This window comes from Triticum urartu, chromosome 2A (assembly GCF_056163025.1).
Source record: "Triticum urartu cultivar PI428250 chromosome 2A, HENAU_Tu73, whole genome shotgun sequence".
In the NCBI taxonomy this organism is placed as follows: Eukaryota; Viridiplantae; Streptophyta; class Magnoliopsida; order Poales; family Poaceae; genus Triticum; species Triticum urartu.
The window spans coordinates 600,580,061-600,605,521 of NC_141874.1; the positions used below are offsets into that span (position 1 = coordinate 600,580,061).

Sequence of the window (25,461 nt, forward strand, 5' to 3'; positions counted from 1 at the left end):
CTATTCTTATCAATGATCTTAATTCTTAAGCAACCTAGACTTACCTCGGCTCAGCACACATTAACAACGAGCGTGCTCAATAGAACTCTAGCTGCCCTAACAAAAATGAACTCTAGATAGAATTAAATTTCAAAGTTGGCTGATAGTTGGCTTGTAATGATCTTGAGTCGATCTCAGACCTGTTTTAGAAAAATAAAAATAGTACAAAAATCTCATGCATGATGATAATCATGATTATGTAAAATTTGGCAATTATGTGTGTTTCTGTGTAAAACGCAAAAAAAATCATGCCTATTAAAGATAATGATTTTTTTCTTTCGAAAACATAAGATAAATTATTCTTATTTTCATCCTCTGTCTCCAAGATAATGTACCTACTATTGTACTCGAGCTATGTAGTCAAAATAGAAATAGCTGGCCTTGCTCAAACTCGCCTAACTATTGAACCGAGATAAAAAGAAGCTCATACTCAACCAATTTTCTTTTGAGTCGGTCTTGAGTCAAGCAAATTATTTTTTTGCACTTGAGCAGTTCACGAGCCTTGGGCATTTCTTGCAACCCGTTTTGTCTCGACTGACGGTGTTGTGCTCGAAATTTTTTCTTTCACATGTTCGACTTCTTGTTCATGGGCTTCTCAAGCTGCCAGGTTTACTTGCACCATTTTTTTAGACCTACTTTTTTCACTCAATAAATCTGACCTGGCCAAACGGGCCGGCCCGTCACGGCACGGCCTAGCCCGTGCTAATCGTGCCTGGCCCGGCACGGCCCGCCATGGCACGTTTAATAGCCGGGCCGTGCCTTGCCGGCCCACGGGCGTGGCTCTCTGGCCCAGGCACAGCCTGATTATTAAACAGGGCTGCCCGTGGCACGATTAGCACGCTAGCCCATCTAATTTTTAGCCTGTTGGGCTGTATTTTAGGCCTATTGGGCTGTAATATCGGTGCTTTTAAATATTTGAAAGATCGTCTTTGGAGTAAGGTTCAGGGCTGGATTGAACGCACTATCTCCTCTGCAGGGAAAGAAGTGTTGGTGAAATCTGTGGCACAGGGAGTCCCGGTTTTTTCTATGTCCTGCTTCAAGCTTCCGAGAGGTTTATGCCAACATCTGAACATGCTTATTAGAAAGTTTTGGTGGGGAAGTAAGGAAGGAAAACGGAAGCCTCACTGGGTCTCTTGAAAAACTATGACGCAGCCCAAGAGCATGGGGGGTTTGGGCTTCAAAGATTTCGAGCTCTTTAACTTAGCAATGTTGGCAAAACAAGCGTGGAGGCTGCTACAGAATCCTGCAACACTAAGTGCACGTATTTTGAAAAGTGTGTATTACCCAAACTCGGATATCCTGGGTGCTGAACTTGGGAACCACCCAAGCCAAGTGTGGCGGGCCATCATTGAAGGCAGGGACACACTACGTCAGGGGCTGATCAGACGGATTGGTAACGGAGAAACAACACATATCTGGAATCAAAACTGGTTGCCACGTGAAGGGATGTTCCGACCCTTGGGAACTATATCCCAAAATCCGCCCCCCAAGGTGGCTGAGCTCATAACTGGATCGACGACATCATGGAACAGGCAACTGGTTCAAGAACATCTTATGCCAATAGATGCACAAGTTGTGCTAGCAATCCCTCTGTGCATCAGAAACATAAGTGACTTTTGGGCCTGGTACTACGAGAAACATGGAGAGTTCACTGTCAAGTCTGCGTATAAGATGCTTGTCGCAGCCAAATCAAGACGGGAAGCTTGGTTAGAAGGGTCGGCGGGACAATCTAACTCCATTGTAGAGGAGGGAGCGTGGAAGAGACTATGGAAGACGGAGGTTCCGGGTAAAATCTGTATGTTCTTATGGAGACTCTCAAAGCATTCCCTACCCACAAATGATGTCAGAGCACATAGACATATGGATGACACCGACCAATGCGGGCTCTGTGGTAATCGAGATTCGTGGCGACACTCCCTGCTTGAGTGCTCATCATCAAGGAGTGTTTGGGCGCTCATCGACGAGGACATCACACATAAAATAATAGGGAGCACGGAGCCAAGCGCAAGGCAGTGGCTGTTCACGCTCATACAAGTATTATCACATGATCAGTTCATTGTTGCAGCAGTCACACTGTGGTCTATCTGGCATGCCCGACGTAAAGCTATTCACGAGTCCATTTTTCAGAGCCCCCAATCTACATTCGGCTTTATTGGAAGGTTTATTGCAGAACTTGATACTATAAAACCATGAAACCAGAACGAGTCGCTGCACCAGTGTCCGCTGCACCGGTTCAGAGAAGGCCGAAGAAACCTCCGCCAGGGTATTGCAAGATTCATGTAGATGCAGGAGTTGTGATAAGAAGAGGAGGATCTGCGGCAGCTGTTTGCAAAGATGGGGAGGGAAACTACATGGGTAGTTCGGCTCTAGTGATCGAGGGAGTGGAAGATCCTGCAACACTTGAGGCTATCGCGTGCCGGGAGGCGTTATCCCTTGCGGAAGATATGGGTATCTAGTATTTTGTTATCGCCTCAGACTGCCAACAAGTCATTTCAGATATCAACAGGAAGTCACACGGGTCGTATGGAGCGATCATCGCGGAAATAAACCTTAGAGCGTCTTTCTTTCAATGTATTTTTTCCTTTGAGAGTCGTGCTGTTAATTATGAAGCACATAGTTTAGCCAAGTTCTCCCTCTCGAGAGGTCCGGGGCGCCATGTTTGGTTTGGTGCTCCTCACGACCAGAGATGTATCCCGCTTCATGTGGATTTTGCTGAATAAACTTGGTTTTCCCCCCTCAAATATATATATATATATATATATATATATATATATATATATATATATATATATATATATATATATATATATATATATATATTCTGAAAAAAATAAACGGGCCGTGTCGTGCCGGTCCGCGTGCCCAGTCTCCAGGCCCAGGCATAACCCATGGCGTGCCGCGTGCCGGGCCTAGCCCGTTTAGCTCGGGCCGTGCCGTGCCTGGGCTGTGCTGTTCCTGCGTGCTACCGGGCCGGCCCAGTTAGCACGGCCCGTTTGGCCAGCTATATCAATAATCATCTCACATGCTTGGGGCTGGAGGAAAAACCTTGAACGTCACTCATCCAAATAAATCTTATTTGACGAACATTGCATCAAATATTTGGGAAGTCGCATGGGAAGGAGGAGTGGGGGGTTCGGCTGGTTCTCTTGGATTTCTTTTCCTTTTGCTTTTCTTTTGGTTTCAGTTTGCATTTTCCTTCTTTTTCCTTTATTTCTCTGTTTACAGCTTTTTCCGTGTTATTCTATGATTCTAATTTCCTTTTTCTTTTCTTGTTTTACGTTTTTTTTTATGCTTTTGTAAAGTATTTAAGATATGATGAACAATTATCAAACACATAATAAATACTTTTTAAATACATGATGCACATTTTTATAATACACATGATACAATTTTTAATACATGGTGAATATTTTCAATTTTTTAGAATAATCTTTTAAATATTTAAACTTGCTTTAACAATATTTAATATGAACATCATAGTATGTTTTACTATTCTTACTATGGCAACACATTTTTGAACGGGTAATCTATATGCATTTTTACGAAAGGGAATGGTTGTTTGCCCGACAATTTGCGGGCTCACTCAGCCATCCAGGTAAACCATAGACCATTGCAGTCTGCTGTGATACAAGAAAATCAAGCCCACCTGCCACAGATCAACCAGAAAAGATGGCGCATCGCACGACTTTAGGTGCCGCTACGAAACATCCGTCACTATACCTCGCTTGCTGCAAAAGGTAACGCCGCGTCGCCTCAAGGAATGCCCCCTAATGAGCCGGCCGGTGACACTTCGTTCATGGGCTAGTTTTCCCTTTTTTTCATTTTACCTTTTGCAGTTTTATTTTATATATTTTAAATACATATATCCCAGAAAATAATTTACTTAAAATTTAAAACAAAAATCACTGGACACATAAAAAATGTCCAATTCTCAATAAAATAAAAATAAAAAATGCCATGCAGTGTAAAAACAATGTTCATGCAACCTTTAAGAAATGTTGATAGCAGCCAGAAAATATCAGTGACATTAAAAATATGTTCGTGCATATCAAATAATATGTTCATTACATTTAATGTTTTTAATACAATGCAAAAAATCCTGTGTAATTTTAGAAAATGTTTCGTATCTTCAAAAAATTATGTGATATTAAAAAAATCATGAAAATTGGGAAAATTGTACCTAAAATGTAAAAACGTTTGTACAGTTAAAATGTTTTGTGCAATTAAAAAAGTCAACTTACATTAGAAAAGTGTTTATACGTATTCAAAACAATGTTTTAAAAATGTACATCATGTCTTTAAAAAATGTTCCGTTGTTCAGAAAGAAAATGTTAAGCATGTATACGAACGTGTATTGAAAAAGGTTGTCATTCATATTAAAAGAGAGAAAAATGGAAAAGAGAAAGAAAAGGAAGAGAAAAACTTAGGAAGCACAAAAAATTGAAGGAAGAATTAAACCTATATTAAAAAAAGGTGAAAAGGAGTAAATACATAAAATATTGAAAACCGATAAGAAGTCACACCAGAGCAGCTACATACCTTTGCTGCTTGCCGATCGAGGGCCAAGCCGCGCCCGGCTGTTTCCCCTCAAAGCAGCAGGCAAGACATACCATGCCGCCGAAGCGGTTGGTGCATGATGCAAACGAGCCCCGCACGTGGCGTTCGCAAAACCTGGTCGATCGGTGCCGATCCGCGTGTCCCGATCGACCACAGCTTATGTGTTGAGCTTGACGTAGCTGGAGCTCGGAGGAGCCAAATTAGGTTGGCTGGGGAGCAACAAGCTGGCTAGCCGGACGGATTCGCAACGGCCCGGCCTCGCTGCTTGCGCATGTACGGCCTTATCCCGAACTACCGTGGTTGTGAACTTGTGTAAGCGGTGACGAGTACCGAGCTCAAAAGGGGAAAGAAAACAGCAAGAGGGAACGAGTGTATCACGGCACGCGTGTGCATCTGAATTTGAATTAGATAGATCATTGTTTAAAAAAAAAGTAGATAAATCTTCTGCATGTTGTTTAATTTGCTATACTGCAAAGAGTGTATGCACTGACAGCTTGCCCGCTGGCCACTGGCTGCATGCATGCATGCATGCATGCCGGACTATTTCCCCGTGCATTCGTGTCGCCCAATTTCCTAGAGCATGGAAACTCCCACAGTACCACAATTCAAACGCTTGATTCGCATAAGGCCTTTTTTTTTGTATATGGGAAGATGTGGAACACAGATAATGACACCTTGACACGGTGATAGTCTCACAAAGTGATGCCAGCTACTCTGTTTAAAACGTATAGTGTCAAAAAAAACATCATGTATTTTGATAGAGGGAGTAAGGGCATCTTCAACGGGACTCGCAAATTCCTCTTGCATCCATCAGCAGACAAAGGAATTAGTCCACGAACATGGATGCGGGGGCCACCATCCAACTATAGCCGCAGTATTCAAAACATGTGGCTATAAGAGCAACTCCAATGGGCGGACCCATTTTGTCCGTGTCTGCCCATTTGGGTCCGTGCGGACAAAAAAACAATGCCCAACGCACTGACCCATTTCTATTTCTGTCCGCTTTGTGTCTGCGCGGACCCATTTCAGGCGCAAATTTGGGTTGCATTTGGGTCCGAGGCGGACACAAAGCGGGCGCTCTTTGCGTCCTCCTCGTCCGCTGCATGCGAGGTTGGTCCACCTGGCACAGACTCACCACCTCGCACCTCTTTCTCCTCCTTTTTCTCTGCCCAACCCCCGTACAACCACGCCGGCAGCCGGCCTCGCCTCGCCTCCCCTTCCCCGCGCCCGGCCTCGCCTCGCCTCCCCCATACCCCGATCGTCGTAGCAGCCGGAGCTGGAGAGCTGCCACCCGTCGAGTTGCGCCCGACCTCGCTCCTCGCACTGTGCCCGACGCAGCGCTCAAGCTCCGCCGCGCGGGTCAGCTAGTTGCTGCGCGAGGACGAGCACGAGCGGGGCGGGTGCGGCGACCCGAGCACGGGCGGGCGAGCACGGCGACCCTAGCACATGCGGGGGTGGCGAGCTCAGCGCGGGACGGGGCGGGCACGAGCGCGAGCGCGGCGAGGTGAGCACGGGCGAGGACGGGCGCGGGGGTCGCGAGCTCAGCGCGGGACAGGGCGGGCCGGAGCACGGGGGCGCGGGGCGAGCGCGGGTCGGAGCACGGGGGCACGGGGCAAGGCGGGCCGGAGCGCGAGGTGCGGCGGGCACGAGCTGCGGTGGGCGGAGTGAGCTAGTGTGGTGGCCGCGGCTAGTTGTGGCAGGCGGGGCGAGCTAGCGAGGCCGCGGCAAGCGGCAGGGCGAGCTGGCGCGACATGCATGAGCGGCGGCGGGCGCGGCGAGTTGCAGCGCGAGGCAGGCGGGCGCGGCGAGCTGTAGCGCGAGGCAGGCGGGCGCGGCGGCCGCGGCGAGCTGCGCCACGCGCAAGCGAGCACCGGGGACACGGCAGGGCGCGGGCGGGGCGAGAGTTGCAGCACAGGAGCAGCGCAGGGCGACGTGGGAGCTCGCCCACAAGGTGTTCGATTTAATGCCAACGCGGACACGAACAAAATGAGTCTGCCTCCCCTTGGGCGCACGGGCCGACCCAAATGAAAAAGCGGACACGGACGCGCGGACGGGCGACCCAAACGGACGAAAAGTGGACAGAAGCGGTGTCCGTTTGGGTCTGCCCGTTGGAGTTGCCCTAAAAACCTACTAAAAGCACAAAGCAAGGCTACTAAGGGGGTGTTTGTTTCCAGCGACTTTTTGGTGTAGGGACTAGAAAAAGTCCCTCTTAGAGACTTTTTAATCAAACGGGAGGGACTACTAGAGACTAAAAGTTGCTTTTTAAGACTAAATGAAGAAGACTCTCAAGGAGAGTCTTTATTGGGACTTTTGGGGATTTTTCCAACAATGCCCCTTCATGCACCCATTGGCCCACCACCCCATGATGTTGTTTGATTGTTATTTTTCTATATACTAGGGGTAACATGGTCATTTAATAACCTCTAGAGAGGGACTAGGGACTTTTTAGTCCCTGGAAACAAACAGGAAGGGATTAGGGACATTTTAGTTGGGACTAGAAAAAGTCCTAGGACTTATGAACCAAACAGGACCTAAGAGCATCTCCAGCCGCGCCCCCAACAAGCCCCCTCAGGCCACTATTTCGGCGCTGGCGCCAAAAAAACGCCCCAGTCGCGCCCCCAGGACGACGAAAAGCGCCGGTTCGGCCCTTTTTTCCTCCCGGCGCGCGCAGGCCGAACCCGGCGCACTGGGGGCGATCGGGGGCTCTGGCGCAAGGGAAAAGCGCGGCTGACCCACACCCTCAGGTGAAAAGTCAAGATTTTCTTCCCCGACTCGTCTTCCACCCCGCGCGCCCTCGGCCGCCACTAGCTATATCCCGACGACGCCCGCCGCCCTTCACCGCTAGATAGCCATTCCCCGTCGGAAAATTAGCAAAGGTTCACCGCGGCAGCCCCTCCAACAGCAGCTGGGCGTTTTCGTCCGCCGTTTCCGGCCGCGGAGGGGCAGTTTAGCGGCGGGTGCACGCCCATCGGGCGCAAGGTGCTTGGCGATTTGCCTGCCTCGGCGATGGACTCGGATGACGAGGAAGCGCTCACCGCGCTACTGGAGGAGGAAGCCGAGGCCGACGTCCAGGAAGAAGAGCATCTGATGGTGCTCGCCGCCCTCGCCCAGCTGCTGGCGAGCAATGAAGAGCCGCGACGAGGTGGCTCGGCGCCGGGGCGGGTGAAAGCAAAAAACCGGCATCGTCTCGAAGGCTACTGCATGCTCTACTCCGACTACTTCGCCGATGCTCCACTTCAAGGCGACAAAACATTTCGGCGCCATTATCGAATGAGCCGAAAGCTCTTCCTCAGAATTACGAATTCCATCCAGGAGTTCGACAACTACTTCAAGTGCAAGATGGATTGCACCGGCAAACTTAGATTCACCTCGATACAGAAGTGCACGGCAACGATGAGGATGCTCGCATACGGAGCTCCTGGTGATTCACTCGACGACTATGGGCGCATGGCCGAGCCCACCAGCATAGAGTGCTTCTACAAGTTCTGTCGGGCAGTGGTGGCAGTGTTTAGACCGCAATACTTGAGAACACCCAATGCGGAAGACACTTCTCGGATCCTAGCACAAAATGCAGCAAGAGGATTTCCTGGGATGCTTGGAAGCATCGACTGCATGCATTGAAAATGGAAGAATTGCCCATTTGCTTGGCAGGGGATGTACAAAGGTAGCAAAGGCGGTTGCAGTGTGGTACTTGAGGCGGTGGCCACACAGGACCTCTGGATTTGGCACTCCTTCTTTGGTATGCCAGGAACTCACAATGACATCAACGTGCTGCAGTGCTCTCCTGTCTTTGCCAAGCTTGTTGAAGGTCATTCTCCTCCGGTGAACTTCGAGATCAATCGGCAGCACTACAACACGGGGTACTATCTAACTGATGGCATCTATCCGAGATGGTCGACATTTGTGAAGACGATCTCAAACCCTGTGCCAGGAGGCAAGAACGCCTGGTTTGCGAAGATTCAGGAGGCTTGCAGGAAGGATGTCGAGCGGGCATGCATTTGGTGTGCTCCAATCTCGATTCGCTGTTGTCCGGTACCCCACTCAGACCTGGTCGAAAGATCAAATGTGAGAGATTATGACTTGCTGTGTCATCTTGCACAACATGATAATCGAGAGCGAGCAAGAAGACCCAGTGTTTGACACTGAACCATACTACAGGCAGGGTCCTCTAGCCGAAGTTGATCACCAGCTACCGGCAACCTGGACTGCCTATCTCAGTATGCGCCAGGAGATCCGAGACCCACAGGTGCATCATCAATTGCAGAAAGATCTGATTTAGCACCTATGAAGGCTCAAGGGGGACGCTGGGCGCGACGTGTGATGAAATATGAGTTTTTATTTGTTGAACTATATAATTGTATTGAACTATTTGTTGTTGTACTATTTTGTTGAAGTATTTGATTTTTCTGTGATGAAATAAGTTATAAGAAAAAATTTACATTGATAATTGAACGCCGAGCTACGGCGAACCACGCCGAATATGGGCCTATTCTCGTCCATATGGGCCCTTTATTTGCCAAAATTGGGCTGAAAAGTGAGACAATTTTGACGCCTGGGGGCGAGCTGGGGGCGACGACTGGGCGCAAAACGGCTCCCAGCGCCGATTGTGTCGCCGGCTCGCCCTCAGGGGACAATTTTTATGCGTCCGGGGGGGAGGGGGGGGGGCGGGGAGGGGGGCAACGGCTGGAGATGCTCTAAGCACACCACCATGATGAAAGCCAACCTCCCACCAAATCTAAGCCAGACTAAGCATGCCATGCAATGGCGGAAGCCAACCTTCCGGTAAATGATATGATCATATTCTGCCAAATGACTGGCTAATTTGCTTAATAAAAAAAATTAATTAGCACATTCTACCAAATGACTGGCTAATTTGCTTAATAAAAAAATTAATTAGCACATTTCACCAAATGAAATATATACTATTTAGTACTACCTTCCTCCAAATGCTAGTAGCACATTGCATTCCGCTAAATACTAGCCATCATGGACGGAATAGAGTAGAGACGGTACCTGGCGGCTTTTTATTGGTTATGTAGATGTTCGAATTTTCGCAAAGTTCCTCATATTTGTCTTGGATTTGCTGGAAAAAATACGTCCGGACCGTTTGGCAGACTGATGCAGGATCGCATTTGATGACAAACTGTGTCCAAACACCGTGATCCGAATGCTTGTGGGAGGTTTGAGGATCGTCTTGGAGATGCCCTGAGATATAGGAGTGCTCCGTATAGATCGGCACCGCATTGGATTCTCGTACGCACTTAGAGCATGTCTAGTAGAACCCTCAAACCCTCAAAACCTCACTAGCGTCTTAAGGGTCCGAAAATGGTTTTTTATGCACTTTTACGGGTTGAAAAATAGGGGCAAAGATTAGAACTCTCAAACCCAACCCTTATAATGGAATATTCCCCATGAATGACGTTGTCGTTGCGGGCATATCATCGAGCACCTCGTGCACGACGGGCGGAGGGCGGGGCGGGGGCGGAGGGCGGAGGGCGGGGCGGGCGCGGGCGGAGGGCAGTGGCCGGGGGTTGGGAGGCGGAGGCGGAGGGCGCGGGGGCGGGAGGCGGAGGGTGCGGGAGCGGGCACGGGCCGGAGGGCGGTGGCGGCAGGTCGAGGCGGAGGGCGCGGAGGCGGAGGGGCGCGGGAGGAGGAGAGGCCCGGGGGCGGGAGGCGGAGGCGGCAGGCGGGCGCGCGGAAGTAGAAGCTGGCGGGGCGGCGGGCGGCGCGGGCGGCGAGACGGATGGAGACGGCCGGGGGCGGGGCGAGCACGGCCGCGGCCGGGAGGAGGTGGAGGAGAGGCCGGCGGCTGGGGGCGGGGCGGGCGCGGGCGCGCTGAAGGTTCACGGGGTGGCCGGTAGTGGCGGGGACGACTAGCAGCGGCGGACGCGGGCGTGGCGCGGGAGTTAGGAGGATTTTTCCCTCCCGCGCGAGGATAACCGCCAAATGAGGGTTGGGTAGGTTTTGCTCCCTAATCCTTACTTTTCAGGATTAGGAGAGGGTTTAAGAGTTGGATTTTTAAAAAAAATTTGAGGGTTTAAGGGTTAAGAAGTTGTAGTCTATATGATTTTTTACTCATAAACTGTAAAAAAACAGTTATTTATAAAAGTTTGGAGGTTGAGGGCTCTGATAGAGATGCTGTTACTGGCGGCCACTGAGGGATGGAAAGGAACAGACTTCACATCACGTACAAATCCACAAGAAGAAAAGAATGCCAGGAACTCTACTTCTAGATCACTTCACTATAAATACAGTCACGAAGCATTCGTGTTGCCTCACTCGAGCCACCGAAGCACACCCTAGCTTGCAGCCTCACTTGTCCTCGAGCACACGCCAGCAGAGGTTTCAGCCATGAGCAGCCGCCGTGTTGGCCTCCTCCTCCTCTCCCTTCTGGCCACCACCCTCTCGTACAGCGCGGATCCGCCGCCGGTGCACGACACCGACGGCAACGAGCTGCGCGCCGACGCGAACTACTACATCCTCCCGGCGAACCGCGCCCACGGCGGGGGGCTCACGATGGCGCCCGGCCACGGGCGCCGCTGCCCGCTCTTCGTCTCGCAGGAGGCCGACGGGCAGCGCGACGGCTTACCCGTGCGCATCGCCCCGCACGGCGGCGGCGCGCCGTCCGACAAGATCATCCGGCTGTCGACCGACGTCCGCATCTCCTTCCGCGCCTACACGACGTGCGGGCAGTCCACCGAGTGGCACATCGACAGCGAGCTGGTGTCGGGCCGCCGGCACGTGATCACCGGCCCGGTCAGGGACCCGAGCCCGAGCGGCAGGGAGAACGCCTTCCGCATCGAGAAGTACAGCGGCGCGGAGGTGCACGAGTACAAGCTCATGGCGTGCGGGGACTCGTGCCAGGACCTCGGCGTGTTCAGGGACCTCAAGGGCGGCGCGTGGTTCCTGGGCGCCACCGAGCCGTACCATGTCATCGTGTTCAAGAAGGCGCCTCCCGCCTGAGGTCCATGCGGCGTGATGGCGCGCGCCCGTAGCGTGCATGTGTGCATCTGAATAAGGCTGGCCGAAACAGTGTGCTGTTTTTGTCTCTCTTAGACAATAAGTGTGGTGATGTGCTGTCCTCACTGCTTAGGTTGTTTTGTGAAACGTGAGAAACTCTTTTCAAGATGCCCCTATGAGTCTCTCTGAGATACTCACCCGTGTGTCAAGCCTACGAGTTAAACTTTGGTGAACCGGTTTCACCAAGAAACATAATTAACCATCTAAGCTATTTTCAACTCGCGTGACACGTGGCGAATCAACCTGTGGTTGAATGGTTAGAGGAACGGTGGTATTCCCAGCCCATCAGGATTCAATTCTTGGTGCTCGCATTTATTCTTGAAATTATTTCAAGATTTCCGGCGATGCACATTCAGTGGGAGGAGATGTTCCCGTCGACGGCGAGGTGCCTATGGTGACTTTGTAATTTCAAGATGATATACCGGCTCAGTCTTTGAAAGGTGCTCATAGGTGTGCGTGTATGCATTCATAGGGGTGAATGTATGTGTATGTATATGAGCGTTTGCATCTATACTGTGTTTAAAAAAAACACGTGACACTTGAGAATTGAAAGGGCTACTTTTGGCAACCAGGTGGCCGGCTCAGCACGCATACAAATAAATGGTTAGATCTAGTTTAAATCATTTTGCCGAACTGTTAAAAGTGGGTCAGTTTCTTCAATTCTCACCCTTTTTCCTCCTTCTGCCCAGAATATTGTTTAGTTTTACTAAATACTAAAGAACATATTTATATATTTGAGCAGAAGAGCGAATTTTCTACTCGCTTGAATATTTGTGTTTGTGTTGATGAGATCTTCACAACAAGATCGATCTTTGATACTACCTCCGTTCCAACATTACAAACTTTGACCATGTTTGTAGACAAAAACATGTAAATTTAAAATACCAAATACATATCGGATACATCATCAATTATATTTTCATTTTGTATATGTTTGTAATTGTGTGTGTCTCTCTCTCTCTCTATATATATAGCATGGATTTGCTATCCACACTAGCTATAGCGGTGGTTATCGGAACCGTTCATATGCTTTGAGATCCGCACATTCGGCTGGATAAGGTTTTGAATTTACGAATTATTGAATTTCACCATGACCCAAGAGGAAAGGTCAACATGCACCTTCAGGTAAGTGTAATACCAAGATGGCAAGCTAGTTTCTGACTTGTCAGGAGTTTTCAGATCAAAAGCTGTCAGCGCCTTTCGCACCCGGCAGTGGGCGTCAGTGTCTATTTCGGGCAAACATCTACATTGGCTGGTTGTGGTCAATTACTAAAAGTTCTGAGCTTCGCTGTACTCGTGCAGGCATGAAAAACTTCTACTTTCGTCCAGCTCAATGAACACGGTTCGGCACTGTAAATTAAACGCGGCTTGATGGACTCATTTCTTGCAACAGGAAAGCCCCGTTTAATGCTGCCGAAAGGGTGCACAGAGTAACTGTTGTTCTGCTGGCCCACCAGCCGTCCAACTGCGTGGACTCATTTCTTGCAACAGGAAAGCCCCATTCCGCGTTTCTTTTTGGTTTTCCGATCTACGATCGGTTTGCGTCGCCCACCACTGTCATCGGCCCCACACGTCTCTACTCCGACTTCGGCATCGACTACACCAGCGTCTTCACCGACCCGGCGGCCTCGCGCGTTTGCCCGCCGGTTACCCCGACCCGACGGCCTCCCGTCATGCGGCGGCCCTTCACCGCCGCCGTTCGCGCGTCGGCCTGCCCGTCGATCTACGCCGGCCGTCACCGCCCTGCTCCGACCGGGACTCCTGCATCCCCCTGACCCGGCGGCCTCACGTCATGCGGCGGCCAATCATAGCTGCCCTGCCGCCCGCCGTCGCCTGCTTCATCTCGGACTCCGCCGCCACCCCGTCTCCACCGAGCGGCGTCACCGACCTCGCGCGCGATCGGCTTGATCACCCGCTCGCCGCCACGATCCGCCTCATCTACGCCGCGCGACCGACCTGGCCCGTTGGTTACGCGCGCTTCCGTAGGTCCCGTGAAGATCGTCCCCGAGTTCAGCGCGTCTATCCACCGATCGAGCAACGGGCTGCTGCTGCATCACCCCGTCGGGCCGCAGCGGCGCCGCCACGTGGTTCTCCTCGCGGCTGCATCGACTTGTGCGTCGCCGCTGCGTCGCCCTACAGGTCGTAGTGCCGCGATACGCGGTCCCAACCGCCGCCCCGTGGCCGTCCCCGCGGCTGCACCGACTCGCCCGCCGCCGTTGCGTCGCCCCTTCGGGCCGTAGCGCCACGGCCCGCGGTCCCCGCCGTCGCCCCGAGGTCTTCCCGCCGTCGCCCCGACCTGCCAGCCGCCACTACATCGTCCCTTCGGGCCGTAGCGTCGCGGCATGCGGTCCACTTCGCCGTCACCGCGCGCCGACCTCCCGTGGTATGCGCCGCGCCATCTTCCTTGGCGCGGGAACGCCACCGTCCGCGTCGGTCTTCGTCACGCTGTCAGGGTTCTTCGCCTACTTCAAGCATCGCCGCCGCACTCCTAACCTAGCCGCCGCCGCTACCTTCATAGCCCGCCGCCGCCCGTCCACCCCCTTCGTCTTCGTCCAAGTACCAGCCCGTCGCCAGCGTCGCCGTCATCTACCCCGACCACTTCGTTTACTCCGACCATCATTGGTGACATCGGCCCCGCGCCGATGGACGCTGCAATCGTCGTCGAGTTCTTCTCTGCTGGCCCCTCCGACTTCTCCGACATGGCGTACAGCTCGTGCCGGTCCCTCGTCTACGCATGCCCGGTGCTGGCAACACCGATGTGTGCGTTCATCCACGACGTGTCCCTGCAGTAGGTAGCGCATTGAATACGACCGCGTCTGGTAGTTGGCCGGCTGACATGTGGGGCCGGTGGACATCAAGGGGTATGTTAGAGATGCTCTAAGCATGTTAATGATTCCGTCCGTGGGCAGTGCATGCTAATGATTTGCCGAAAGGCGAGGAGATACGCAATACGATCCGTGTGCAGACGTCAGCGGAGAGACGTGGCGATGCAACAGGTGTTGCGGATGGCGACGGTTGTCGCTGTGTTAGTGGAGTTTGTGTGCTTGGATGCGCGGTCGCCGTGTTAATAAAACATGGCACACCGTGTAGGACGCAAAATGGAGAACAGTGCTGTGTCATGTGTGTTTGTAATCCGCTGCTTTACTTGCTATTTCGTGATTGTACCATGTGTGCCATGTTATCTGTCGTCTGGCGTTTTCCATTCTCCGGCTCTATTTTGTTGCGATGCTCTCAACCGTGCATGGCTCTGTACCATGTGAGATGAGCGGCGTGTGCACGGTTTCTTTACTTTCTTTCCCTATTGCTTCACATCGTCTCTTTAGAATTAACAGCTTATTCCTGAGCCCATAGCACCGCCTGTGTCCGAAAGGACCAGACACACACACGCGACCATGAGATACGGGCTCTAAGTGATTTTTTGGGCAAACAACCTGGATTCCATTAACTCAAGTGGCCAAAGGCCACACAACAGATACAACACGGGGTACACCGTACAGCACAAGATACAACGTAGTAGAAAGGAACACCCCTAGACCACGTGTCCATATACTCACACAGGAGAAAGACACACGAAAGGACACGTATCACTAGAAAGAACACATGCATTCACGTGTTCATATGAAGCTTCACCAAGGTGCCCACGCGTCCGAGCGCATACTCCAACATCGGCCAGAGGTAGACAAGCCGTCATGGACGAAGCTCCGCCACTGGCAAGAAGGAGCAGTCACCAGACCAAATACCTCCAAGAATGCTGCAAGAACCGGAGCTGGAGGAATAGAGCACCAACAACGCTAGAGATCTTGAGGAAGCCCATGCGTTGTCATGCGATATCTCCACTGCCCCATCACATAGGGAAGATTAACAAGCGACAATGGAGGAAGAAAAGCCCCTAGATCAGGCAAATGAACACCTAAACTGAGAAAGGGCAACACCAATTACCCAATGGCTGGAGCACCAGTTCCAGGAACCACATTGTGGGCCTCCAAAGATGGAGGTTGAAGAGGAATTTGGTGGATGAGTAACCAAGGACACAAGAGGAGCCCGCCCTGCACCGACGCAGATGGAAAGGGAGAAGCACGTCGCCGACGCAATGAAGCTGCAACAAAGGAAGAAGAAAAACATGTGCAAGCTTCAAGCTAACCTGCCCTATCTCGCAGGCGACCAAGATTAAAAAGCAAGCTCGCCGGACAGGATAAAGAAGAAAAAGGCACCGACGAGTTGGAGAAGTAATGGATGCAGGGAAGCAAAAAAGACGGAAGAAAAATACTAGAGGCCCGAGCTCTTGAAGGGGGAAAACAGAGCTCGAAGAGTAGTCGGGACCAACCATCCTGAATCTACCTTTCCCATTTGCCCATCCATCTCCATGATGACACTCGGACAAGGAAGGGGAGGAAGAGAGGAAGGAAGATCCAAGAAGGAAGGAAGAAGGCCACCAATCTCGCCACCATGGTCATACTTGCAACTGCAAGAAGGAAGAAGGCCGAGCTAAGATCTTGTTTACTGGGAGTAGAAAGAGGCATATAATATACATATAGGGTAGGCCGGACCTCTCTCCCTCACCTCTCCAGTAGCCGGAACCGCCGGAGACAAGAGAGAAAGAGGCCGGAAGGGGATGAAGTGAGTGAGTTTTGACAGGCAGGAGACCTCGATGGGTAAACATGCTACTAGGCAGGAGACCACGATGGGTCACGTCGCCCGGTTCCGTGGATGTGGACCACCGGTTCTTTGCTAATCGTATTTCAGTTTGAATTGGTTTTTGAAGATTCTTCATGGCTAACACACATCCTCCCTCCATGTCATGTTGACCGGTTCCGTGGATGTGGAACACCGGTTCTTTGCTAATCGTGTTTCAGTTTGAATTGGTTTTTGAAGATTTTTCATTGTGAACCCACCTCCTCCCCCTGTGTCACATCGCCCAGTTCTGTGGATGTGAAACACCGGTTCTTTGCAAATCGTATTTCAGTTTGAATTGTAGTTTCACCTCCTCCCTCTGTGTCATGTCGCTCGGTTCCGTGGATGTGGAATGCCGGTTCTTTGAAAATGCATTTCAATTTGAAGTGTAGTTTATGAAGGTTCTTCATGGCGAACCCACCTCCTCCTTTCATGTCACGTTGCTCGGTTCCGTAGATGTGGAATGCCGTTTCTTTGCAAATCGTATTTTAGTTGGAAGTGTAGTTTTTGAAGGTTCTTCATGGCGAACCTACCTTGTCTCTCTGTGTCAAGTCGCCCGATTTCATGGATGTGGAACACCAGTTCTTTGCAAATTGTATTTCAGTTTGAATTCGTTTTTTAAGGTTCTTCATTGTGGACCCACCTCCTCCCGTGGCGCCATGTCGCCCGGTTCCGTGGTTGCGGAACACCGGTTCTTTGCAAATCGTATTTCAGTTTGAATCGTAGTTTTTGAAGGTTCTTCATGGCAAACACACCTCCTCTCTCCGTGTCACGTCGCCCGGTTGCGTGGATGTGGAATGCTGGTTCTTTGCAAAACATATTTCAGTTTGAAGTGTGGTTTTTGAAGGTTCTTCATGGCGAACCCACCTCCTCCCTCTGTGTCAGGTCGCCCGGTTCTATGGATGTGGAACACCGGTTCTTTGCAAATTGTGTTTCAGTTTGAATTGTTGTTTTTGAAGATTCTTCATGGCGAACACACCTCCTCCCTCCGTGTTACGTCGTGCGGCTCCGTGGATGTGGAAGCCGGTTCTTTGCAAATCGTATTTCAGTTTGAAGTGTAGTTTTTGAAGGTTCTTCATGGCGAACCCACCTCATTCCTCTGTGTCATGTCGCCCCGGTTCCGTAGATGTGGAACACTGGTTCTTTGCAATTCGTATTTCAGTTCAGAGTGTAGTTTTTGAAGGTTCTTCATGGCGAACCCACTCCTCACCCTGGGTCACGTCGCCTGGTTCCACGGTTGTGGAACGCCGGTTCTTTGGAAATCGTACTTTAGTTTGAATAGGTTTTTGAAGGTCCTTCATTGCGAACCCACCTCCTCCCGCCGTGTCACGTTGCCCGGTTTGGATGTGGAACACCAGTTCTTTGCAAATCATACTTCAGTTTGAATCGTAGTTTTTGAAGGTTCTTCATGGCGAACACACATCCTCCCTCCGTGTCACGCCGCCCGGTTCCGTGGATGTGGAATGCCGGTTCTTTGCAAATCGCATCTCAGTTCGAAGTGTAGTTTTTGAAGGCTCTTCATGGCGAACCCACCTCCTCCCTTCATGTCACGTTGTCCGGTTCCGTAGATGTGGAACACCGGTTCCTTGCAAATGTATTTCAGTTTGAAATGCCAACCCTGTCAAAGCATCCTAGAGAAAGAGAGAGAGAGAGAGGGGGGGGGGGTTATATGGTTTGTGTGTTGAGTGTTGACCTATGACAAAAGACAACATAAACTAGACCTCGGTGTCAAAATTCCGCTCTTCATGAAAAGAAAAACTTATCTAAGGGCAACACGCCTCCGGAGCAATCTCCAGGCCAATCGCAGACCCGCTATCCGCGCGGTCAAGGGCGGCATGCCTCCGCATCCGTTTAAAAACTTGAGACACTTATTTTGTGACGGAGGGAGTACAAAATAATTACTACAGTGAGCTTTCTGGGTTTTGTAATCTGCGCCATAGATTACGGTAACTCTCCACTCTAAGAGCATCTTCAGCCACACCCCCAACAGCACCCCAAGGCCCTTTTTTTATTGCCGGCGTGAAAAAAATGGCCCGGTCGCGCACCTAGAAGCCCATTTTTCACTGGTTATGGCCGAATTTGCCGCCGGCGGACCCAGGCCCAACCCGACGCGCTGGGGGCGCCCGGAAGAGCCGGGGGAAATGTTTTGGCGTGAAATCTTTGTGGGCCTGCCGAGTCAGTGATTAGGCGCGGTCGTCGTCCTCATTGTCTCGTTTTCCCGCGGGGAATCAATGCGAGGGCTGCCGCCGGTCAGGCCTTCCATTGATTCCTCATGGGCGGCGTAGTGAAGGCACGCCGACGCGCGTCCCGCCCCATCCCGCCATGTGTACACACGGCTGTCGTTCACTCACCGACGTCCCTTGTCGGTGGCTGCACACTCCCTCGTGTCACAGCCCCTCTCGCCCTCTCGCCGCCGACACCCCTCTTCCCTGACGCCCCTCTCCCCTTTCCCGGCCGACGACCATGGTCGAGCACTACCCCGGCGACAGAGCGACAGCCAATGGCTTCGGCTGCCGCCACCTACACGAGGACGAGGCCTGTCTACTCTACGAGGTGGACTACCCGGCGCCACCGGACATGTGGGTGCCGGATTCATGGAGGCTGAGCGTCGACAGAGTCCCGGTGCCGCCGCCGCCCTCTGGAGCTGACCGACATGCGAAGATCGCGCGCATCAGATCGCCGCTACCGGAGAGCGCGTGGAACCAGCCGAGGTACGCTCTAGACAGCAACACGCGCTGTGGACGGTGTACTTCGATCGCTGCCATGAAGAATAGCTCGCCGCCTCCAACGGCGTTGAACCCCGTCCACGGCCGCATGCTGGATGCCGTCCTCAAGTACACCGAGAATGGCAACTCACCGCGGCTGGAATACCCGGCGCCTCCCTCCTCCCGCCACCACAGCAGTTCTTGGATGCCGAGGCGCATGGAGACGGCGTCCTCCTCCTCATTCAGCTCCCGCTCCTGGTCCTCCGGGTCGCAGGTGCTCCTCCCCGCCAAGCCGGAGACGCTGCTCGGGCGGCGCACGCGCGGCGGCGCAATCGTCATCAACGAGGGTGGCGCCCCTTCTCCTTCGGCCTCCACCTCCCGCCTCGTCAAGCCAAAGACCGATCCGACGCCCCTCCCCATGAAGAAGGGGCACGAGGCCATGGCCGCCGACGAGGAGAGCGGCCTCAAATGGGCGCAGGACGACTACATCCGGTAGGAGATGGAGCGCCAGCGCCGCGCCCTAGAGGAGATCGCCGCCCGGCGCGGCGACCGCGAGGAGGTGCCCGGGCCGTCCAATCCTGTCCGCCACGGTGACGCAGGGCAGGGGTGCCGCAAGGATGGCGGCTAGGGCGGCGACGATGATGACGACTGTGGCGGCTACACCAACTTCTACAGGCTCCTTGGCATGTAGAAGGCTCAAGGCGGCGCGGCAATGGCGTAGTAGTTTTATTTTGTTTTTAAATTATGTTTTCAATTTTGTACAAATATCAATGAAATCGTCTAGTTTGACCGAATTTGTGTTGTGTTTGGACGAAATTTACATAGTTTAGTTTTTTTAAAAAGGCGTCCAGGGCGACCTTGAGGCGGCGGTTCGAAAACCGACCGTCCCACGCCGATTTTATCGCCGGCTCACCCCCAGACGGCGGTATTTCAAGTTCTGGAGAGCCGAATGGTTGGAGATGCTCTAAGATATTGTAAGATGCAAATTAGATCGGCTGGGCAAGAGCACACGGGCAACTGTTATATTGGTAGTGGTAGTAACTCCATACATGCCCAGCCTAGGAAACTTTTGCTGGCCGTTTTATTTTATGCACCTGATGTTGCGTGTGTGCGTGTGCGTGTGCGTGTGGACCCTCTTCTGGTGGCACAAACACAAGGCAGTGCAGTATGCATGCTGCTTGTCAAGGGGTGTTGTCTCGTGATCGTAGCTAGACGGCAGATGCTTGGTCAACATGAATTATGCGAATAGACATGTCCTGACTGGCATCCGTCAGCACACCTGCGCCCTCTTTCCTTTGTGCGGGTGAGATCGGGAAGAAGAAGCAAGCGTCAACCACTTGTTGTCCTGATGTTACTCACGGGCCTGCCTCTTCACACTATGGCCGGCGCAGGCTGGGACCTGTTCACGGGTGTTTAATGGAGCATATCACGTGACGATGCACAACAAACAACAATGTATGGGAGGGGGCGACAAGAATGCCACGCATGAAGCGGTATGGTGAATAGGATGCTATCGAATCCCTGCGAAGGCACATCCAACGCAAGTTTTGAATGACAAAAAAGCAAGGCGTCACTGAAAAAAAAATAGCGCCAAGATTCAAACCTTTACCTAACAGTTCTCCAGAACCTTTTGCCTATGACGCATGTGGTCCTGTCTGCTGCACTGCAGCTGCGACAACCTAGTGCCTGCGCGGTCCTGCCTGCCGGTCCACCTTCTGCTATAAGAGGAAAACATCAACAAATGAGAAAAACCAGGAAAAAGCAAATGAGGTAAGAGGAGGGACCAGATCCCAACAGCAACGAGCGCTCGTGATTGCATCCACACTGGCGTAGTTTCATAGGTTTGCTTTTTCCTATATATATATAGAGAGAGAGGCTATCAACAGTAACTAGGGTGGTGGCTAACCGTTAGACGCATCAGGATTCGCACCATTGGCTGGATAAGGTTCCGATTTGTTGATTTATTGAATTTCGCATGACCAGAGTGGAAGTCTGAGCTCTAGCTTTATGCACACAATATCCAGAAATGGCAGCCTATTGTCTGTGTTTTCAGACTCTCGGTCAGGGGAAGGTTGCAGGAAACTTTTGTAGATGATGGGCATCGCCAGTGTGCCATTCAGGCAACTAAATAAAGTAGTTTGTTTGGTTGTAACATTACTAAAGGTTCCAACCGTGGCATACTAATTTGGGGATGTAAACCCTGCCACTTGCACCGTGCATTAGATAAGGCCCGGCACCATTTCCCATCCGTGCATGAGCTAGAACTTTGTAATTGAAAGCCATGTACTCCTATGTTCGAACGGAAATGAGGCTGAGATAACGCCATGAGCACCTCATTCTCCGTACAAAATAATGCCAACCCGCTGTTTGATGTTGTTTTGCGAGTGTTAAGTCATCTAGGAATTGTGCAAGAATCCCATGTTTATTTTTCACCTGAGAGTCAAGTTGCATATGTTAATTCATCTGGTCATCTAGTTGATAAAACAGCGAGCTTGAGAACGGCGCTTCATTCTCTTTGATCCAATTTCAAACCGGTGTGGATGAAGAGCAACTCAGGTAAGAGTACAATGCAATCTACAGTATTAGTTAATCAGTTCTTGTACTTCCTTCGGTCATTTTTACTCTGCATATAAGAATTGTCTGAAGTCAAACTTTACAAAGTTTAACCATATTTATATAAAAAATATCATCATCTACCATGATAAAGTTATACAACATGAAACTTTAAGTCATGACGCATCTACTAGTATTGATTTCACATTATGAATGTTGGTGTTTTTTTCTATAAAGTTGGTCAAACTTTATGAGGCTTGACTTCAGACAAATCTAATATGCGAACTAAAAAGGACCGGAGGGAGTAACATCTTCACGTTGCACCTCGATCAAATTGCGGGGGCCATACCATTGGCCTGGTTGTGTTCTTCCTTCGCCAGACCTCGACTCCGTGACACCCTCTCTGGCAGGGTAACCAATCCATTCTTGGTCTGATCCAGAAGTTATATCATCAATCCTCTCCGTAGGAACAATCATGAATCATTAATCTTTGGCTGTCTTCAACCTACTTATCTTAAATCGGTAGTGGATGCCAATGGTCTGCCTGGCTTTTGTAGGAATAGTTGCGCCGACTATAGCTGCCGTGTGGTGGACGACGAGTGATAGTTGCCGTTTTTCGCGAAATTTTGAGATTCCTTACGGTTTTAAGTTAATTTTGAAAATCGTGTGGCGGACGACGAGTGACAGCGGCTGTTTTTCGCGAATTTTTTACAAACCGCTGGTCGGAATGATTCAAACGATGCCCCGTTGGAAAGATATCGACGAGGCGTAACTTTTTCATGTAGAACACTCTCTCTAATTCTTTACGGTTTAAGAGGAATTCTGAATTTACCGAAATGCGGACACTGTTTTTCGTGACACCCAAATCGACATGGGTACTTCATCCGAGTGAAAACTGCACCGCATCGAACGAAAAATCGCACTGCATCAGACGGGTAAGAGAACTGCATGGTTTCTTTTATTCAAACGTAATTTTTTGTAGGACGAGAAAGTAGAGTGCACTTCACATCGGGTGTAAATGAACCACAACACTATTAAGAAGTGAACCACATTACTTCTTTTCGCTTCCATAACATTTTTTTGCACTTACGTGATGAACAACATCATACGATCGACCGCACTACTTCAGATGTAAAACCACACTGCATCCGTCGTTGGCTATATGCACTAGGTTTTTACAACCTGTGCACATCTTTGTTAGTGGGAGTGGACTACAGTGTCAAGAGTAGTGAACCACATAGATGAGACCTAGTGGACTATTTTGTGTGTGTGTGTGTTTCTAGTTGTTTTTCAACTGTTCTTCTAATAGATGTAAATGAATGTAAAGTGTGGACTGCAAGGACAAAGTGAGCGAACTGCAGTGGTTTGTTTTTTAAATGTACCGCCTTGTTAGTGCAAAATAGACTTCCTTTTTGGAAACAAAATAAAGAGAATTTTGAGTTTTCAAAAAATAATTACAAGTAAACCACATGGCATACAAGTGAACGACTACAAAAGGAAAAGGCATTGCGTCCTCGGCAGCGACCGCCTGAAAGGACAAACAAAAGAACAAAAAGGGAACTGCATGCCCGTGCTGCTCCAACTGTTAGCAGCTCGTTGGCGAACTACACGTCGTCGTTGGCTGTACTACGCCAGTTGGTGGAAAAGCACTGGATTTTTCATTCAAAAAATAAAAAAGTGAACTACAACATCCGCAATGTCGAGCTGCACTCTCACACACCTGCGTACTGCACGCCATGTTGCAGAGCTGTGGTCAACATTCTGCTCGCCATGTCGTCGAGTCAACCCCAATATAAACTGCACGAGAGGCAAATGAATCGCCGCAAAAAGAGAAACGCCAGCGTCCACTAAAAAACACAACACAGAAAGAATTGCCATGCTGTACGACACAAATGATTTTGATCCTGCGGTGAGGTGGTCGTGGCAGTTGTGGCGAGGAGGTAGAGGATGTGCGCTGTAGTCCAGGAGCTCATCGGCACCAGTGTTGCCCCGTGGTGGTTGTTCGTAGAACCAGCCACCAACGAGCCTGAAAAATGCACACGCACTCCACGTGAGCTGCATGAATCGAGTCATCGGATTGGAATGGAGATGATAAAAAACGGTCGACCCGCCCGAGCTGATTGCTCGATCCCCTTCTGCGAGAAAGGATGGGAAGCCTAGCGCGTCTCGCAGTGTGGCCGTCCTCGCCCTGGCCGGAGACAGCAGACCCGAGCGTCTCGTCAGGTGGCCATCGTCCTCCTCTCTGGCCGCTGGAGGAGGCGAGGTGGAGGGAGGGCACACAGGGGGAGGCGCATTGGTGCGTGGTGAACTGCACTCGCGGCCCAGTGGAACTGTGTCGGGGTGCCGAGGCGCCACCACAGAGATGGGCCAGGATCGATGGGCAGCGCAGAGGTTAGGGATGCGGAGGGAGGCGGAGCCAACGGTCGGAGCTGGCCACGTGGAGGTTAGGGGGAGTGGCGCTCCCTCCCTGCTTGTGTTACTCGTCACCGGCGTGCCTCAGAGGCATGGATCCCTTTCCGTCAGGCCTGAATCCGCCTCCCTTTCCAGGCCACCCGCCGCAAGATCTAGCGGGATTCACGCAGGACGACGAGGCAAGGCAGGGCCACAGCAGATGCGAAAGTTGGAAGTCTGGATCCGGCCGCGGCGACCAGCAGGAGGTCGTCGGCGCTGGGAACGTATCGGGTGTCACTGGATCTAGGCCCCTGCGAGGTGCCTGCATGGCAGGAAGGGCCTTGCTCACCGGAGCAGGCAATGCCGACGCGAGGTGGAGGAAGGTGGGGCGGCGACGCTGGGTGGAGGTCGGGGCGGGCGGCGTGGGGGACGGAGGTGGTGGTGCGGCGCGGTGGAGGGAGTGCATGGTGGGGCTAGGTGGTTGCGTGGGAGCGAGAGGCGGTTGAAGGCATGGGAGGACGGTGTCGGTCGCTCGGATCCAGGGAGGCGTGGTGGCACGTTCCTGTCCGGCGGCGGCGAGGAAGGTGGCTGGAGAGGGTGGGGCGGCCAGGGCGATGGAGGTGGAGGTTGGGGTAGATTGGGGAAGGTGGGGAGGGCACGGGGGAGAGAGAGAGGAAGAAGGTGGAGGGGGTGGGGCTGCGTGTGGAGTGGGGGAAGGAGGTGGGCACGGTGGAGACATAGAGGAAGAAGGTGGAGGGGTGGGGCGGGTGTGGTTCTGTTCGGGTTCCGCAGTGCGAATGTGTTACCAGAATAAGCCTGTTGTTAGCAGAATAAGACTCTTAAAGGTGTTATTAGAATAGACTCACCCTATAGACACACACACACACACACACACACACATCTGGGCTATTCTGTTTCGCATAACAGAATATTATTATGTTACCCTACTTGAACTGTCGTAGTTTACAGGTTGGACTGACGTGGTTTTTCTACTTGAACTGATCTTCCTGCGTGTACGACGGGTAGAAATAGGGGATGCAACATGAAGCTTCCGAGCGTTCTCCGGTGCGGTGCTGCGGGCCATTCGTTGCCAGAGGAGACATGTAAGGGGTTCCGCACGTGCGCGCGCTCACCTGGTCATGTTTTGCGATCTGGAGTCACCGGAGGTGACGGCGTGGGTATTTGGCGGCGGGCATGTTTTGGGCGTTGGTGTTTACCGTGGTGTTCGTAGGCCTCATTTTACGTCCGGTTTGTTGTTTTGGATATGAGAATTATCGGTATGTTAGTGTTTTGGGAGATTAATTTCATCTGCAATTTCTGATTACAAGTTTTGGTGCTTGGTCGTTTTCCACGCCTGCCATGCGAATGTGTTCTTCTTTTTCTGTTATTTTACTTTCGAATTGGCGTTGCAGGGAGAGATATGAGGATTGTATGAAAAGATTTGCATTGTCAATTTTGCTTCTTTGAGTTGTTTCTACCCGGGTTCCCATGTTATTTTGTCGTTGGCGGAGGTGGTGTATGGCGG

The 25,461-nt window shown here is 51.4% G+C and overlaps 1 protein-coding gene and 1 long non-coding RNA gene across 2 annotated transcripts; one reads left to right on the forward strand and one right to left on the reverse strand.

Annotated features, from left to right (window-relative positions):
• The first annotated feature begins 10,850 nt into the window (after positions 1-10,850).
• Positions 10,851-11,724, forward strand: LOC125533741 (endogenous alpha-amylase/subtilisin inhibitor). The gene has a single exon (XM_048697103.2). The coding sequence runs from the start codon at positions 10,948-10,950 to the stop codon at positions 11,557-11,559; it is 612 nt and encodes a 203-aa protein (XP_048553060.1). The 5' UTR covers positions 10,851-10,947; the 3' UTR covers positions 11,560-11,724.
• Positions 11,725-15,050: 3,326 nt separating this feature from the next.
• LOC147986163 (uncharacterized) lies at positions 15,051-16,374 on the reverse strand. Its single transcript, XR_015615183.1, has 2 exons — positions 15,556-16,374; positions 15,051-15,452 (listed from the first exon to the last, which is right to left on the reverse strand). It is a non-coding gene; the product is annotated as an uncharacterized LOC147986163 (long non-coding RNA).
• Between the last annotated feature and the right edge of the window lie 9,087 nt (positions 16,375-25,461).